At 38.6% G+C, this 16293-nt stretch overlaps 1 protein-coding gene across 1 annotated transcript in view; it reads left to right on the plus strand.

Annotated features, from left to right (window-relative positions):
- LOC106934843 (atrial natriuretic peptide receptor 3) overlaps window positions 1–16293 on the plus strand; it is a 69877-nt gene that overhangs the window by 24352 nt on the left and 29232 nt on the right. The window contains exon 3 of the mRNA XM_015014987.1: window positions 8562–8697. Coding sequence (XP_014870473.1) covers window positions 8562–8697 — 136 coding nt within the window. The remainder of the gene's footprint in view (window positions 1–8561; window positions 8698–16293) is intronic.

Raw genomic sequence — 16293 nt, forward strand, 5'->3', positions numbered from 1 at the left:
GTGTGTAACCAACACTAAGTGCTTAATAAACATGATTTGATTTTAAAATAATTGGACAGAATTTATTATCCTTGTTGATCTAAAATTTCTCTTTCATACATGTTGTTTATTGTTAGCTTTCAGGGCCCAGTAATGTACTGGTGACCTCTCCAGGGTGAACCCCGCCTCTCATCTGATGACTACTGGAGATGGGCACCACCAGCCGCCCTCACCACCCTGCAAGGATCAGCGTGTTCAGATCATGGATGGAAAGCTTTTAAGGTAGTTTGTCTCCCTTAGGTCCACATTTAAAACAACTTCATAGTTAATCCCAACATCAACTGATTTTATGATACTGCTGACTATTTATCTACTTTTAACTTATACAGGCAAAGAAGACACCCAGAAATGTTTTTTCACCTCAGGCATCCGGTCCCAATCATCATCAGTTCTGATGATGTCGCATACATAGCGAGTCCACAACATCTTAAAATTGTAAGTCATACTTTTTTTTTGCCGTTTTTCTATACTCTTTAAAATACAAATGCTTTCTCTGTTTAATTGCTTTATTGTACTTTTCATAGGTTTCTGTAAAGTGCAGAGGTGCAGTGAATGGGAATGTTCTGTCGCTGATCCTCACTGTTCTTAGGAAAGAGAAATGTCAGTTTGTCTGCAGTAATACTGGAATACCATGGCATTAAATTGAAACAATACTCTCTCCTTGGTGAAATATTTTTCACATTTCCTCTAAAGTGTACCAATTGTTTTATTGTGCTGATTTTCTTAAGCACATTGTCTGTACATTTTTAATATATTGACAATTTGTACAATTTTGTGATGGTATATTGGCAATGTGCTCTTGAAAAATGTGAATATATTGAATACACAATGTAATTTGTTTAACTTGGAAAGTGTGTTGTAATTGATCCTTCTGTCTTCTGGTAGTCTAATATACTGTACTGTAGTGTGTATGAAGCATGTAATGTACAAAGTGGCAAAGCAGAATAATGAAAGACATTAAGTAAATAAAAAGTGTACTTCACTAGCAATTATAATACAAAAGTATAATTGTAGAATACTGTGATCACACTACTAATATATGAAATATGTAATACTAATATACTTAAATTATAAATATATTTTAAATGTAATTCAATCACAAAAATAGTACACTCAAAATATACTAATCAAGCATGTTTATAATACATAAAAAACAATATACTTAAAGTATACTAAGTATAACAAATTGTTCCAAAAAAGTACATGAAAGTACACTTAGTAGTTAGTACACTTTAAATTGTACTGTAATACAATTTAAATACTATTAAAATACACTTTTACTTACATACCTTCTAATGAAGTTTTTATTAACCAGCTAATTAAATCAATGTTTTTTTTCAGAATCAGTTTCTGGATAGACATAACAGATTATTGTTTTACCTCACACACAAACACGCACATTCACATTATTTTCTTGCACTGAATTCATCCAACTGTTGTGTTTGTTCTTCGATTATTGTTGAATATTACTATAATTATTATGGTTGTTGCTGTTTTGTACTATTATTATCACTGATAATAATGTCAGCTTGAGTATGTCATCCTTTGGTGAAAATGGCATTCTGGAGGTTTTTCAGTCAGGTTTTAAAACTCTTCATAGCACAGAATCTGCTTTAATAAGAGTTTTTAATGACATCCTTCTTGCATGTGATTTTGGTCAACATGTTCTGATTTTACTTGACCTAACTGATGCCTTTGATACAGTAGACCACAACATTTTAATATCGCGATTACAGCACATTGTAGCTATTGGTGGCACTGTTCTTAAATGGTTCCTGGAGGACAGAACAATTTCTGTGAATATTAGTGACTCTGAATCATCTGCTGGTGAACCGCAGGGCTCAATTCTGGGCCCACTGCTTTTCTCTCTATATTTACTGCCTCTGGGTTCTGTCCTCATGTACATTCCATCAAACATCTCCTGGCATGTCTAGGTGATATTAAAGCTTGTTTGGCCTTGAACTTTTTAAATTTTAATGAAAAGAAAACAGAGGTGATGGTGTTTGGACCCAGTGGCTCCTGTGAGTCCTCCTCTGTTGTCCTTGGAGGTATATTTTAAACCTGTTATTACTAATCTTGGTTTTAAGATGGACAGTGATTTCAAATTGAACAGCCAAATCAGATTCGTGGTTAAGTCCACTTTTTATCATTTAAAGCGATTGGCATCAGTGAAATCTTTTCTTTCCAGGCAGCATTTTGAAACAGTGATCCACGCTTTTATTTCGACTCGATTGGATTACTGTAACTCACTTTATCTGGGAGTCAGTCAGTCGCTGCTCTCACGTCTGCAGCTGGATCAGAATGCTGCTGCATGAGTTTAGACAGGAACTCAAAAGAGAGAGCAAGTGACCCCTGTCCTGGCCTCACTTCACTGGCTGCCTGTATATTTTAGAATTCATTTTAAAATTCTTATGTTTGTTTTTAAATCACTGCATAATTTTGCCCCGGCTTACCTCTCTGAGCTTCTTCACCCCTACATACCCTATTGGTCTCTCAGGTCCACAGATCAGCTGCTCTTGGAGGTACCGAGATCAAGAAGGAAGCTCAGAGGGGACAGGGCTTTCTCTGTCATGGCTCCTAAGTTATGGAACGACTTGCCTTTGCAGGTTAGAGAGGCCCCTTCACTGTCCACTTTTAAAGCTCGTCTTAAAACCCATCTATTTTATTTGGCTTTCAACTCCAGCAGGATCTAGTTTTAAATTATATGTTTGTTTGTCTGTTTTTAAACTGTAAGAGTTTTTATTTTTTTATTTTTGTTTTTTTTAATTATGTTGTGTTTTAATGTACAGCATTTTGTATCAGCTGTGGTTGTTTTAAAGTGCTTTATAAATAAAGTTGGTATGGTATGGTGCCATCTGCTCTGGTATAGGCCACTGGAGAGAGGGAATATAGGGAAATTGTTGGGGTGGGGTCCCAGACCTCTGTCTACTGTGCTCCATCAAGCTTACTGTTAGCCAACTAAGGATATTTTGTTAAGTTTCTTTTTTCTTGTTTTATTTTATTTTATTCCAATGATGAAAGAAAACTTAAGATAAACACAAAAAATGAATGAATAAATAACATTTTAAAAAAAGAGGCGGAATACACAAATTATAGGGTAAGCGTGGTCTAAGCCGGGATCACATCCCATTTTGCCATCTCTTTCTTTTAATTGCATAACACAAGACTAGGGCTGCATCAAAAGGTTTAAAACACAGGACACAAGGTGGGCCTTTCATTGTCATTTCTGACATGAGCTGAGTGGTGACCTCTGCACTGATGGTTTGGTTTGGTTGTTGTCTGGGTTCACTGTGATGCGCCTTCTGATCTTTGGTCTCAGGGGCAGACAGCCTCTAATTATTATAGCTGACATTGTTATTTGTTATTAGTTTTTTTGTTTGTTTGTTTCTCTAGTAGTAGTAATGCTATATTACTTGATCAGTAATTTTAACATTATCTTCCCTTTTCCTTTATCATATCAACAACACTACAGGTACCACACTGGATTCTTCTATTTCTCTTTTTCTTTTTTTCTTTTCTCTATTGTCTTTTTTGCACACTCATTTCTAACACTTGTCTTTCATATATGTCACAATAAAAAAAGTAAATTTGAAAAAACAAGAGTCAATCAGGGCTGCACAGTGACGCAGTTGGTAGAACTGTTGCCTTGCAGCAAGAAGGTTCTGGGTTCGATTCCTGGCCCGGGTCTTTCTGCATGGAGTTTGCATGTTCTCCCTGTGCATGGTGGGTTCTCTTTGGGTACTCTAGCTTCCTCCCACAGTCCAAAAACATGACTGTCAGGTTAATTGGCTCCTCCAAATTCTCCCTAGGTGTGTGTGTGTGCATGATTGTTTGTCCTGTCTGTCTCTCTGTGTTGTCCTGTGACAGCCTGGCGACCTGTCCAGGGTGTTCCCTGCCTCTCGCCTGGAACGTTAGCTGGAGATCGGCACCAGCAACCCTCCGACCCCACTAAGGGACAAGGGTGTAAAGAAAATGGATGGATGGAAGAATCAATCAAATTTTTTATTTCAGCAGCAAGGCATTTCAAAGTGCTTTACATCATAAACACAAAGTCATGCAACACAGAATCAACAATCAAAACAGTACAAGAAGAAGTGATGTGGTCATTTTTGCGCTCTCTCATCAGGTTCCTAGCTGCAGAGTTTTAGATGTACTTGAGCCTCTGCAGGCTCTTGCTAGGAATCCCAATGAGAAGTGAATTGTAGTAGTCCAGTCTGAAGGAGACAAAGGCATGGAGCAGTTTTTCAGTGTCTGAGAAGGAGAGAATGGGACGGATTTTGGAAATGTTTTGTAGAAGGAGGTCTTGCAGAGGAGGTTGATATGAGATTCAAAAGTGAGCTGGGCTCACTTTGATACCAAGATTTGTGACTAGTAATGAAGGAGAAATACTGCTCTGATAAGAGGTGCCCATAACTGTTTGCTATTAGCTGCAGTGGCTGTTGTCTTTACTGTTGTTAATTCTGTCCTGGCCAAAACCAGCCCCTTGTTTCATGTTTTGCTTCAGACAGAAAGTTTGGATCTTGAGAAACAATTGCTTGTTTGAGGCATGGACTATGTTCAGTCATTAATGTTTACCTGTGAGACGTATGTATGCCATTGGTTTGATGCTATGAAGCTTACCAGAAATTGCCTGCGTTGTAAAGAGCCATCCCCCACAGCGAGGAGAAAAATGCTGATCTGAACAAGGCAGCTGTTAATGTTAATTCAGTATTTGGAAATGTGGCCAACACAGACTGAAAGGCTTTGTTCACTTCCTCTAAACCTACAGGCAGAACACAATTCTAGAACACCGCAGAAAATCTGCATAATCATGCACCACTTCTCCCTCTCTTCACTGAGAAATTGAGCTGAAAGTGAATCAAGGTGAAAAGATAGATGAAAGCCAGGGAGGAGTGAGTGGAATCGGAGGCCTTTGGCTTGATGGTTGATCAGATGGTGCAATGAGGCTTGGAGAAGAGTGACAGAAGATGCTGGATGCTTGAAATGAGAAGACTGGAGCATGGACTTAGAAAGGTTGCTGGAGTGAAGACAGGTTGCTTGAAGGAGGATAAAGATGACAGGATAAGGAAAGAGGAGAGTGGAGGCAGCCAGAAGTCAGATGGATGGCAACCATTGCATTGTTGAAAACATCATCCAAGGATGGACTGATTTGATCTGAGAAACATGGAACATTGACAAATAGTGGCAGGGAGATGTAGATAAGCATCTGTGGAACTGATGGATTAAATTTCATAGCGCTTGATGAAGCTGGGGTGAAGTTTTCTTGGAATGCATTAAAGAGGTATGTCATGAGCAGAGAGGCAAACTTTTGTCCTGGTGAATAATGGGGAGTACTTTTCTGATTCTCTGCTGCATCAAAGAGCAGCAGTTTCATTGAATAATTTACTAAATTAGAAGTTCAAGTTCAGTCAAGTCCAGTTCATTATCTAAGGAAGCTCAGATTATTGTATTGAATCACTGATTTGACTTTGACTCTCATCTTTAAGGAGGAGTGTACAGTTGATTGTATTGATTTGTTGAGTTTGCTAAAAATGCATGTAGTGACGGAGAAGATGATAACCTCCAGCAGAATCTGCCTCATTGCATTGTACCGTTGTTGATAAAAAGCACTGACAGGCTTTTAAGCACTGAAAGAATCTCTCTCTGGGATTAAAAAAGTACATTTATTCACTCACTCACTCATCTTGTAAGTGTAATGACCTAACTCAATAATTGTTGAAGCAGGCAATCATGCTAGATAATTTAATTCAATCATACTTATCCAATACTTACTAAGGTTGGGGAGTAAATCAAGATTACACATTAAAGAACTGACCTTGGAGACGTTGTCTTGTTCCAGAATACTTCAAGTTTATTTAATAATATATATTTAATTTGTTATTTTTCTAATCATTTTAATATGCTTAGTGTTTGGTATAAACAAATACGGAGTACTTCAATATACTGAATACTGGCCATAAAATTAGAATATCATAAAAAAGATACTCAAGATCAATGTATTGATCATCAGAACCAGGTCTTCTTCTTAACATCATACTAAGTGTTTTTTCCACTTCTTGGAGAAGGTGAATATTTTACATTTCAAGGAATCTGTAGACTAAAGCAGTGGTGTCCAAAGTTGGCCCATGAGGGCCGGCATCCTGCATGTTCTAGTTCTCTGCCCAGTAGTAGTAACTTCCTCCTCAGCATTTCTCCTGAGGTCCCTAATGAGCCACCATTTGATCCAGGTGTGTTGAACCAGGGAGAGAACTAACACATACAGGATGCTGACCCTCCATGACTGATTTTGGACACCATTGGTCTAAGACACCCCATGAGATCAGGCTGAGGTCTGGAGAACACTGGCCCTGCAATTAAAAATAACATCCAGCCCACAGACAAAACTAAATACATCTGCATCCAATGTGTTGTTTGCAACCTGGGTGCTTTGCACATTTTCATACAACATAGCCTTGATACAAGTCTGAAACTGAAGAGACAGTACTGTTATGGTACAGAAAACAACAGAATGGCTGAAGTCTCATATTCAATGTTGTTAGTTTTATAAAATTAAAAATGTCCATAATAAAATCATACTGCTTGAGAAGGAGCAAAAATAAGACTAAAATGAGATCAAGCGGTTGAATGAGAGGGACTGAATAAAGGGATCAGATAGTAATGAACATTAGAGCAGGATGTGTCATAAGGTGTGAGGTTGTTGATGGTGAGGAGAGACGCTGAGACCCAGGTTATGGTGATGATGAAGATTTAATGATGATAAAGCACACAAACAGTCCAAGGCAGGCAGCACGGCAGGAACAAGCACGCAGCTAAATACCGGTAGCAACTGTTAAAACGGACTAGACGGGACAAACACAAACCAGGACTTTACAGTTCTACTGGCGAGTGAGACGGAAACATACACAAACGACGAGGACCCGACGAGGAACACAGACAACAGGAGGGTTTAAATACACACGGGGTAATCAAGGGAATGAGACACACCTGGGGAGCAATCAACGGGGAGGACAGGACAGAGACTCACAGGGAAACAGGACTGAACACAGAAAACTCAAAAATAAACACAAAAACACGGATCGTGACAGGATGAGAGTTGAATACAATGTTCTATATTTATGCATTCTATTAACTAATGTCAAAATATATTCACATTATTATATACAGCATTTCATTAGTTGAAAAGACGTACACACATGTTGTTCACCTAAGTGGACAAATAAGAAGAAAATTTTACAAATTTTTCTTCCCACCTTATTTTTATGCCCTGGGAAAATCAAAATTACTTTGGAAAAAAATCCTGACTTACTGGATCATAATTCATGCATGAAAGGGCTAATTAGCCAGCAAACTCGTCTGACCTTAACCCCATAGAAAACCTATGGGGTATTGTGAAGAGGAAGCTACTCCAGATTCAACAATTCAGAAGAACTGAAGGTCACTATCAGAGCAACCTGGGCTCTCATAAGGCCTTAGCAGTGCCACAGACTGATGGACTCCATGTCACGCTGAATTGGTGAAAAGGAGTTCAGTTGGCCAACATTTCCCAAAAAAAAAAAAAAAAAACTTTTTTTGTACTGTCCATAAGTAATATTCTAATTTTCTGAGATACTGAATTCGGATTTCATTAGTTCAGTAATAATAATCAACATTAACCCTTTATGTCGTAAAATAAAATGGATGAGAGATATTGTTTATTTTAATTCAGTTCTTTATCATTTATCCATAACAACAGGAACTTTCAATATCTAGCAAGTTATTTTCGCAATTTACCATCATATTAAAATAGTGCCCATTTTAATAGACTCCCGTGGCAGGGGGTGAAATTAACCCAATTTCACTCCCTGCCACGGTGTGGGTGGGAGTGAAATTCCCACCCCAAAGTGCCAGTATATATATATATATATATATATACTGGCACAACGTCTCCAAATTTAGAAATGGTTGCAATTTTTCAGATGGCACAAAGTGTGACGGAATTACAGTACTGCAAATTTGGCTGGAACGATGACACTCCAACCAAATTTGCAGGACAAAAAAAACATTTGAAATATATGTATAATGTGTGTATTAAATGAATATAATGTACAAGTTTCACTTTTTAATGAAATTACTAATTTAAATAAACATTTTCATGATATTCTAATTATATGGCCAGCACCCATCCTAAACCTAAAATAATTTGGAGTGGTTGTTTTGTGTGTCCTTGCATTATTCATAAGGTTCCTGTCATCAGTTAGGGTTCAGGAAGGCCAAGATTATGTTTGTTCTTGGTTAAATGGAAACTTAATTGATCTTTGCTGTTGTTTTAGCCAGCAGTAATAACTCTCACAAGTTCATACATGGATGACAAATATAAACTCAGAACACAAATGCAGGAGCTCCACTAACTGCAATAATAATTGCTGTATTTTCAATTTTTACTGTATTTACTTCCAGTACAGTAAGTATTTGAAATAAAATCTTAAACTAATCTATTTGGGTCATCTCCTGTTTTTGACTTAGCACATTTTCTATCCTGTCAGGTTAACATGTTTGTTGAAGGATTCCATGATGCCTTGGTGCTATATTCCATTGCGTTACATGAAGGCATGAAGAATGGATACTCAAAGACAAACGGTACTGAGATAACCTCACACATGTGGAACAGAACTTTTGAAGGTAATAAACTTTCTAATAAACTCTTAATAAACTTTCAATAAAGCTGATAATTGTATACATAATTTTATTTTAACAAAGTGTTCTTGTGATATTATGCAAGTAACCTGGGATGTAGGAGGAAAAATAAGTTTTGAATATGCCTTACTTTAAGTTTTGGAAACTATTTCTTTGCACACTGATCTTTAGTTCTTTCTATAGTTTTTCAATTAAAATATGTGTCAGGCAATTTGATTGGGGAATTGTAGAAATTTTACTTTCTTTCTCTGAAACCAAATAAGAGTTTCCTTGGCTGTGTGTTTGAGACTTTTTTCTTACTTGCAAATGTACACTTGTTATATGATTGATTTTTTTCTTAAGAGCCTTCTAGCCATGATCAGAAATGAAAAATAATTTTACATGTGAGGTTCTTTTTCCAGTTGCCTTCTATTTAAGCTATTATCATTATCATGCCATTAAGAACAGGGAATCTACACTAACAGTACTGACCGTCATTTTTTTACTCTTATTTTTGTTTGCAGTTTATATGAAACAGCATAACATTTATGATATAATTTATGACATTTAGTGAATGTGAAGGTTGCATTCCTAAGAAAGACACAGGGGCTGATTTTAATGATTATTTAAGTGCAATCACTATGAAGCTGTTAAAATGTGTTCATATAGATTAATTCCAACATATATTAAATAATTCTATGGAAAGTGAATCATCTTCTAAGATACATCATGTTTCATTTGATGGCAGGTAGTAGACATTGAATGAGTGCACTGGCTCCAGACAGTGTTATCTTAGTAGCATGAGGCTCACCCTCACTAAACGCAATGGAAAGAATTAACTTTTTTTTGCTTTGGTATAGTATGTAAACCAAACCTGTGGTAAAACACTACTTCATATTCCACCTCAGAAGACATAATGATGGAGCAATTTCTGTTTTCTGGTTAATGTGCAAAAAGTGTGAAGACCTGATTTAAGGCTCTCCCATACTTCATCTGAAGCCAAACAGTCAATGCATGGCCATGTTGCTGGGCACATTGGTATTTGCACACACACTTTACATACACAGGCCACCTGGAAGTCACCTGGCGACAACAATCCTGCTTCAGTATGCATCAAACCCTTAAGCCAGTGGTTCCCAAAGATTTTCTTCTGGGCCCCCCTATGGATTACAATAAAATCCCCCCCAAAAAAGAAAGGAAAAAATCAACTGGGCACACACATTGTTAAACCAGACAAACCTATACACATATTTTGTTTTCAAACTCCGCTGAAGTTTATTTCACACTTCAGGTTGCAACAAAACAAACTACAAACCATCTTTACAGTGAAACACTTTTGTGTAACTGCTTTGTTTTTTTTTGTTTTAGTTCTATACTGTAAAAGAGAATTTTTTGCTGTCAGTGTTCTTTCAAACTTTCTTTTTTTAATTTGTAACAATATTCAACTTTGCTATCAATACATTTTTAAAAAAGTCTCTGTGCAAAATGGGGTTAAAACATGAACAGCTCCCTGAGAGTTTTATCTTTTTTCATCGTGCAATGGCACTGCCCAACCTTCCACCCCATTTTAGGGGCGCGCCCCACACTTTTGGAACCAAAGGTAACAAAAGAGTCATAGAGAGAGCATCGCATTTTTTTGCAGGCCATCCTCCCCCATGGATAATGACTTTGCAATTTCCATTTTTCGCCATTTGACAATCGTAGGTATTTTGTGAAAAATCGTACAAAATATGGTTCTTCACAAAAGAAGAATCATATTTCTTCTTTATCAGATGCTCCTCAAAAAGTATTCTTGTCCATTTTCAGGATGGTGGCTTGCAGTGCTTAGGAGTGCTGGCATGCCATTTCGCTTATTTTGCAATTATAACCCACAAATAATGTTGGAGTACGGACATTTACTATCATTTGTGAAATTATTATTTTGTCCTACAGCGGTTGCCGTACAGGTGGTATGCATGTAACGTCTCTGTCTGAGGTACTTGGTATGTGCAAGCTGTTAGCTACGGTTCTTATCACTAAAACTCCTTTTAAGTGAAATCTCTACTGGTTGCCTGTCCTATTTTTATTACAAGGAGCAAAGAGCAAGCATTTATATGGTGTCAGAAGGGATTGTAAAACTGTCACTCAAAGGCTTTTTTTCCTCCTTATTTTCTGTTCTTCCAAAGAATTTTTTTTTTCTTTTGCCCTGAATCGTCAGTCTATGCCTGTTGCCTGGAGCGCACATGTCCTGGATATATGATGGCAGAGGTTTTCACAGACCCGACCCTGTGGTTTTCAATGAGACTGTGGCCAAAAACTGTCGCATTTTTGAACGGGAGTACAGCATTTTTATTGCTGCTGCGCACCATGACAAGCCAGCTTATATTCTTCTCAACATCACGGGTCCAGACGGCATCGAGCTCATTTGTCTATTCTGCTGCTGTACATGACGAGGATGGAGCCATCATCACACCAGCAGAATCAAGGGAGGATCCAGACAGTTAGAAATGGAAATTCTGTGAAATTTGCAACCTCTTATACTTATATAGAGCAATGCAGCGACACAAGTTTCATCCAGAAATGAAAGACAGGGTGACAGCATTGAGTCTTTTATCAGCGATTTAAAAATAAAAGCTAAAACCTGCAATTTCGGTGAACTTACTGATTAATCTCATCTGTGACAGGATAGTTTGTAGCATCCCAAGTCTCTCAGAAAGGCTTTATTAAGAGACAGTTATTTAAAGGGAACTACGACTAGTAATAAAAATAGACCTTATTTGGGAAATATTTATCTCAAATGTAAAAACAACACAGTAATAATACTGTAGGTTATTTAGTTTTTATAAATTTTAATAAAATATTTTCACAGGAATGTTGCCATGTTTTTCACACTGCAATGCATTCTGGGTAAATGACGTGTAAAGGTCCAACTGCCTGGCTCCTCCAGCCAAAACAGTGATGTTTTGGAGCCAGTTATTTAGCCTTTTTAATTTGAACCAGAGCACATTGAAAACGATTGGAACATAGAAATAACAGGAGATGGTGAAGATGAGAAGGAGCAAACTGAGGAAGAGGACAGAATTGGCCGTAGGAACTGGTGTTTTGCTGCTGCCTTCAGCTTCATAATGAAACAATGAATGACACTCACCTGTGGTTGGACTGTGTGATCCGGTAAGTACTTCTGTAGCTCTGTGTCCAGTTAGGTAATGTTAAGAGAGGAAAAATTCTTGAACTTTAAAAACCTTTTGACTCGTTATATCCTCTCTATGCCCAGGTTCAGAAAAATGCTGTGCGCAAAGACTGAGATCACACAGAGATAACAGCGTCACAATAATCAGCATTTATTCAAGACAGATGCATACTATCACCAGACAAACACATCACAAAACATCAGAAACCTCAGAGCACAAACAACACATGAATTTACCTGAGAGAGAAAAAGACAAAAGATGGAAACGACAAACAAAAAGCAAAGACGTCTTTGGAGAAGTTGCAAGAGCAAAATCTAATGTGTTATTTCTGTGTAGAAAGTTTTATAGTAAAAGGAGTATTCTTATCTTTAATTTATTCAAATAAGGCGTATCTTTGCTCATCCAATCCAGGAGCTATCTCTGACCATCTCTAAAACCAGGAACTCCTACCGTGTTTACGGCTTTTCACAGATGAGTGTGAAAAGCTAGAACTTCTACTGTATTGTTTTCCCACACAGACAAAAGGCAGTTCAAACGATCCTAGCAAACCATCTGCTGTAACTACAGGTAACATAAAAGTCAATAGGCCAGAATACGTTACTGATTTTAAAACCACAATTTAGGCCATTTTAATCAAGACATGTTAAGTTTTAAAACTAGCTTATCTTAAATTTATTTTCTTAACAGTAACAGGGTATGAACTTCGTTCAGTGTCATAGTGGTTTTACAGTACCAGTGACCTAGCTCTATTAGCATTTCCAGCAGTAATAATTCCATTAGTGCTGCTTGTCTTTGACGTTTCTCCCAGCGTCTGTAGCGCTGTGTCCGGTTCGGCATCAGCTGTGCTGCTTAGAGTTTGGTGCAGTGGTGACAGCCACGCCGGACTTAATTTCCATCGACTCCGGACCTCCATGGACCTGGTCGATGGTGATGTCAATACAGCAGGCAGCATAGCTCCTCTTAGCATCTCAAAGAGCTTCCAGCTCTGCCTGTCTCAGCGGCAGCACTGCATTTATTTTTAGCTCATTAAGGTAGCGATCACCTTAACGCTACCGTAACATTGGCTGTTAGAGCCTTTGTTGGTTCTGCTGGTATAAATGGCTCAAAGTGTTGTGGAGAAATGTCCAGGGTCCAGATTAGGTGATTCGTTGTGTTCCACTCTGGCTCTCGCACTACGCTCTCCTTTCTTTCATGTGGGATATTATCCAGATTCTGTCTCAATTTTTATTTTTTATCAAAGCTGATAGTGTGGCACAGTGTGGCATTATCTAAAATGACACCAGTCAAACGCATTATGATAAACAACTACTGGGGTAAAGTTAACATTCTAGCGTTTACTCTGTAGACTTCAGTACAGAATGGACCATTTTATGAATCATCAACCCAGTGGTGAAAAAAAGGTGACCTCCATGGGTGAAAAATATAACAAAAGATGTACATTTTTGAATTAATTATGAGTTCTGGCATATCGAAAACAGCAATTTTTTAAAGTAATATCAAAATTGCAACATATTTAGGCCAACATGTTCAATTAGTCGGGGATACTTTTAACTCTGGTAAAAACTGCTTCAATCTTCCACATTCATGAAATGACATAGGAGGGAAGCAAAAGATTAGCTAGCCAAGCTAACGCGGTTGATGCTGTAAAATTCTCCAGTAAACAGCAACAACGACCTAGGCCCCAGCCACATATTATAGCTGACTGCAATAATTACAGAAGCTCTCACATTGCAAAAAGAGAAAAATGCATTAGGTGGTCTCAACCAGTGCCATTAGTGCAGGAAAATGAACCATTGCAAAAACTGCTGCAAAGGCAAACATCAAATCCTGGCAAGAGGACATACAGACAGACAGTACATGAAATTGCCATTGAACAGTCAACTCTACATCTAGAGTTTCTATGACTTTCTATGTGGACGGCATCGAGGTTGACAGCATCACACCAAAAATCGATATTAAGCAGGAAGGTGCCACCATGCACATCAATTGTGTTCTCGTTGAATTTAAAGTTGACACAGGAGCAAAATGCAACGTGTTATCCCTCCACACATTTAAGAGAGTAACAAATGGGGTACGGAGATCCACTTAACCTGGTTGCACATGGTTAGAATTCAAACTAGCGGTGTGGTCACACTGCTATGTGATTTCAAAGATCAACTTCATTCACTGATCTTCTTTATAGTTTCAAGCAAGCACAGACATGGAAAACGTCAAACTAAGTACTGAAGCTCATTATGTTGATGAAATTTCGTTTTGGCAAGTGTGTCTCGACAAACAAATCATCACTGCTGACTACATTTTGGAATTAACTCAGCTAGCGAAGTTTTCTAGCAATCCATGTAACAGCTGTTTACTGGGCTTCCCTGTTCAGTCATTGAGACAGACATCATTATCGTGGTCGCAACCTGGCTGACCATGAGCAAACCTCAGGAAAGTACTGAAACGTGTCAGACAAGTTAACTTGAGACTAAACCCACACAAATGCAAGTTTCGTTTGAGTGAAGTGCACTGCGTCGGTCACATCTTTACAAAGGAAGGTCTCAAGGCTGATCCTGCAAAGACCTCTGCCATCCACCAACATGTCTGTCCAACGTTTCCTTGGGAGTGACATTGCCAAGAAAACGTCACTGCAACATTTCCTTGACATGGCCAATTACCCTGCCAAGTACATTCCCAGCTTCAGTGACATTGCAGCCCCTCAGAAGATATTGACCCACAAGGAAACTGCATGGTGCTGGTTTTCCCAACATCAAACAGCTTTCGACCGTCTCAAATAATGTCTGACCACCCCACCTGTTCTTGCTTATTACAAAATTGCTGAGCTTGTCACTTTGACATGCAATCCATCCTGTTTTGGTCTAGGAGGTGCCTGCATGCAAAATGGAAAACATATTGCTTTTGAATCATGTTTTGACAGACACAGAGACGGTATGCTCAGATAGAAAAGGAGCTACTTGCTGTTGTGTTTCCATGTACTAAGTTCAAAGACTATGTCTATGGAAAGCAAGTCATTGTGGAAACAGATCATCAGCCCCTGCTCAGCATCCAAAAAAAGCCGATTCACACCTCACCAGCCCATCTCCAGAGGATGCTTCTCAGACTACAGAGCTTTGACATCAGGTTAGTGTACAAAAAAGGGAACACACTATCGAGAGCTCCAAACCCTTACACCCTGCAGAATCCATTTGAAGATGAAACCTTCAATGTCATGTTGGTGAGCTACATTTCAACAGCCCGACTGTAAGAACTCAGGGAACACACGGTGACTCAGCACCTAGCCATCGTCATACAGAGAGGATGGCCGAACAAAGAGAGACAATTGGATCCTGCTCTGCGCCCATTCTTTCCTTACAGAGATGAGCTAATTGTAGAAAATGGCATCATAATGAAAGGCCAGAAAGCTGTTATTCCACAATCTCTGCACAAAGACATACATAAAGGACACCTAGGTGTTGACGCAACAAAGTGGCGTGCAAAAAGCATGTTTTGCTGGCTCACATTGTCCAACGACATCACAAGAGAGATTTTGTCGTGTGCTGTCTGCAATAGCACCAATCCCACCATCAAAAGGAGCCACTGCACCTTCACACGATTCCTGATCTGCTATGGTCTGTGGTTGCTGTTATAAATCTTCTGGCTTCAGTTCCTCATCTGGCAAAGCTTCGCTCCTCTTACTCATTGTCTTATTAAACCTGTCCGCCCTCCAACAATCACTCACCCTGCAGCTCCTTGAAGACCACTCCATGGAACCATTAACCCCCACTCAAATCATGCTCCACTCATCTCCCCTGACAGACCTCTGTCACGAAGAACATTTTTCACAAGATTTACAATCCACCCAGATATTCACCTTCTCCCTGCTTCACTTTCAGTGCTCCAGTTCAGGGCCGTGCAGAGACCACTAAAAGGGCAGGTGGTCAAAAAAGAATGGCACATTTAACCGCATACTACGACAGAATATTAACAAAGCCACACAGCTTTCAGAGTTTAATAAACAATGATAAATTACAAAATTGTGACATATACAATCAAAGCTAAGGAAAATCTCTATATAGAGCAGGGGTCTCAAACTCCAGTCCTCGAGGGCCACTGTCCTGCAACTTTTAGATGTGCCTCTGCTGCATCACACCTGAATAAAATAATTAGGTCATTAGCAAGGATCTGGAGAACAGATCTACACAAGGAGGAGGTAATTAAGCTATTTCATTCAAGTGTTTTGTACCTGTGGCACATCTAAGAGCTGCAGGACAGCGGCCCTTGAGGACTGGAGTTTGAGACCCCTGATATAGAGCATACAACTATGCATATGTAAGATATTTTATTAGTAATTTCTTTCTGCAGGTCTATTTTGTTATAGGAAAGTATTGCAATATTCAAACCCGCAATTTAGCAAGATATGTAAATCAGAGCTAGACCACCAGACATATTTTGT

The sequence above is a fragment of the Poecilia latipinna genome, unplaced genomic scaffold, assembly GCF_001443285.1.
Source record: "Poecilia latipinna isolate Pla-1442-1.1 unplaced genomic scaffold, P_latipinna-1.0 Scaffold1871, whole genome shotgun sequence".
Classification (NCBI taxonomy): domain Eukaryota; kingdom Metazoa; phylum Chordata; class Actinopteri; order Cyprinodontiformes; family Poeciliidae; genus Poecilia; species Poecilia latipinna.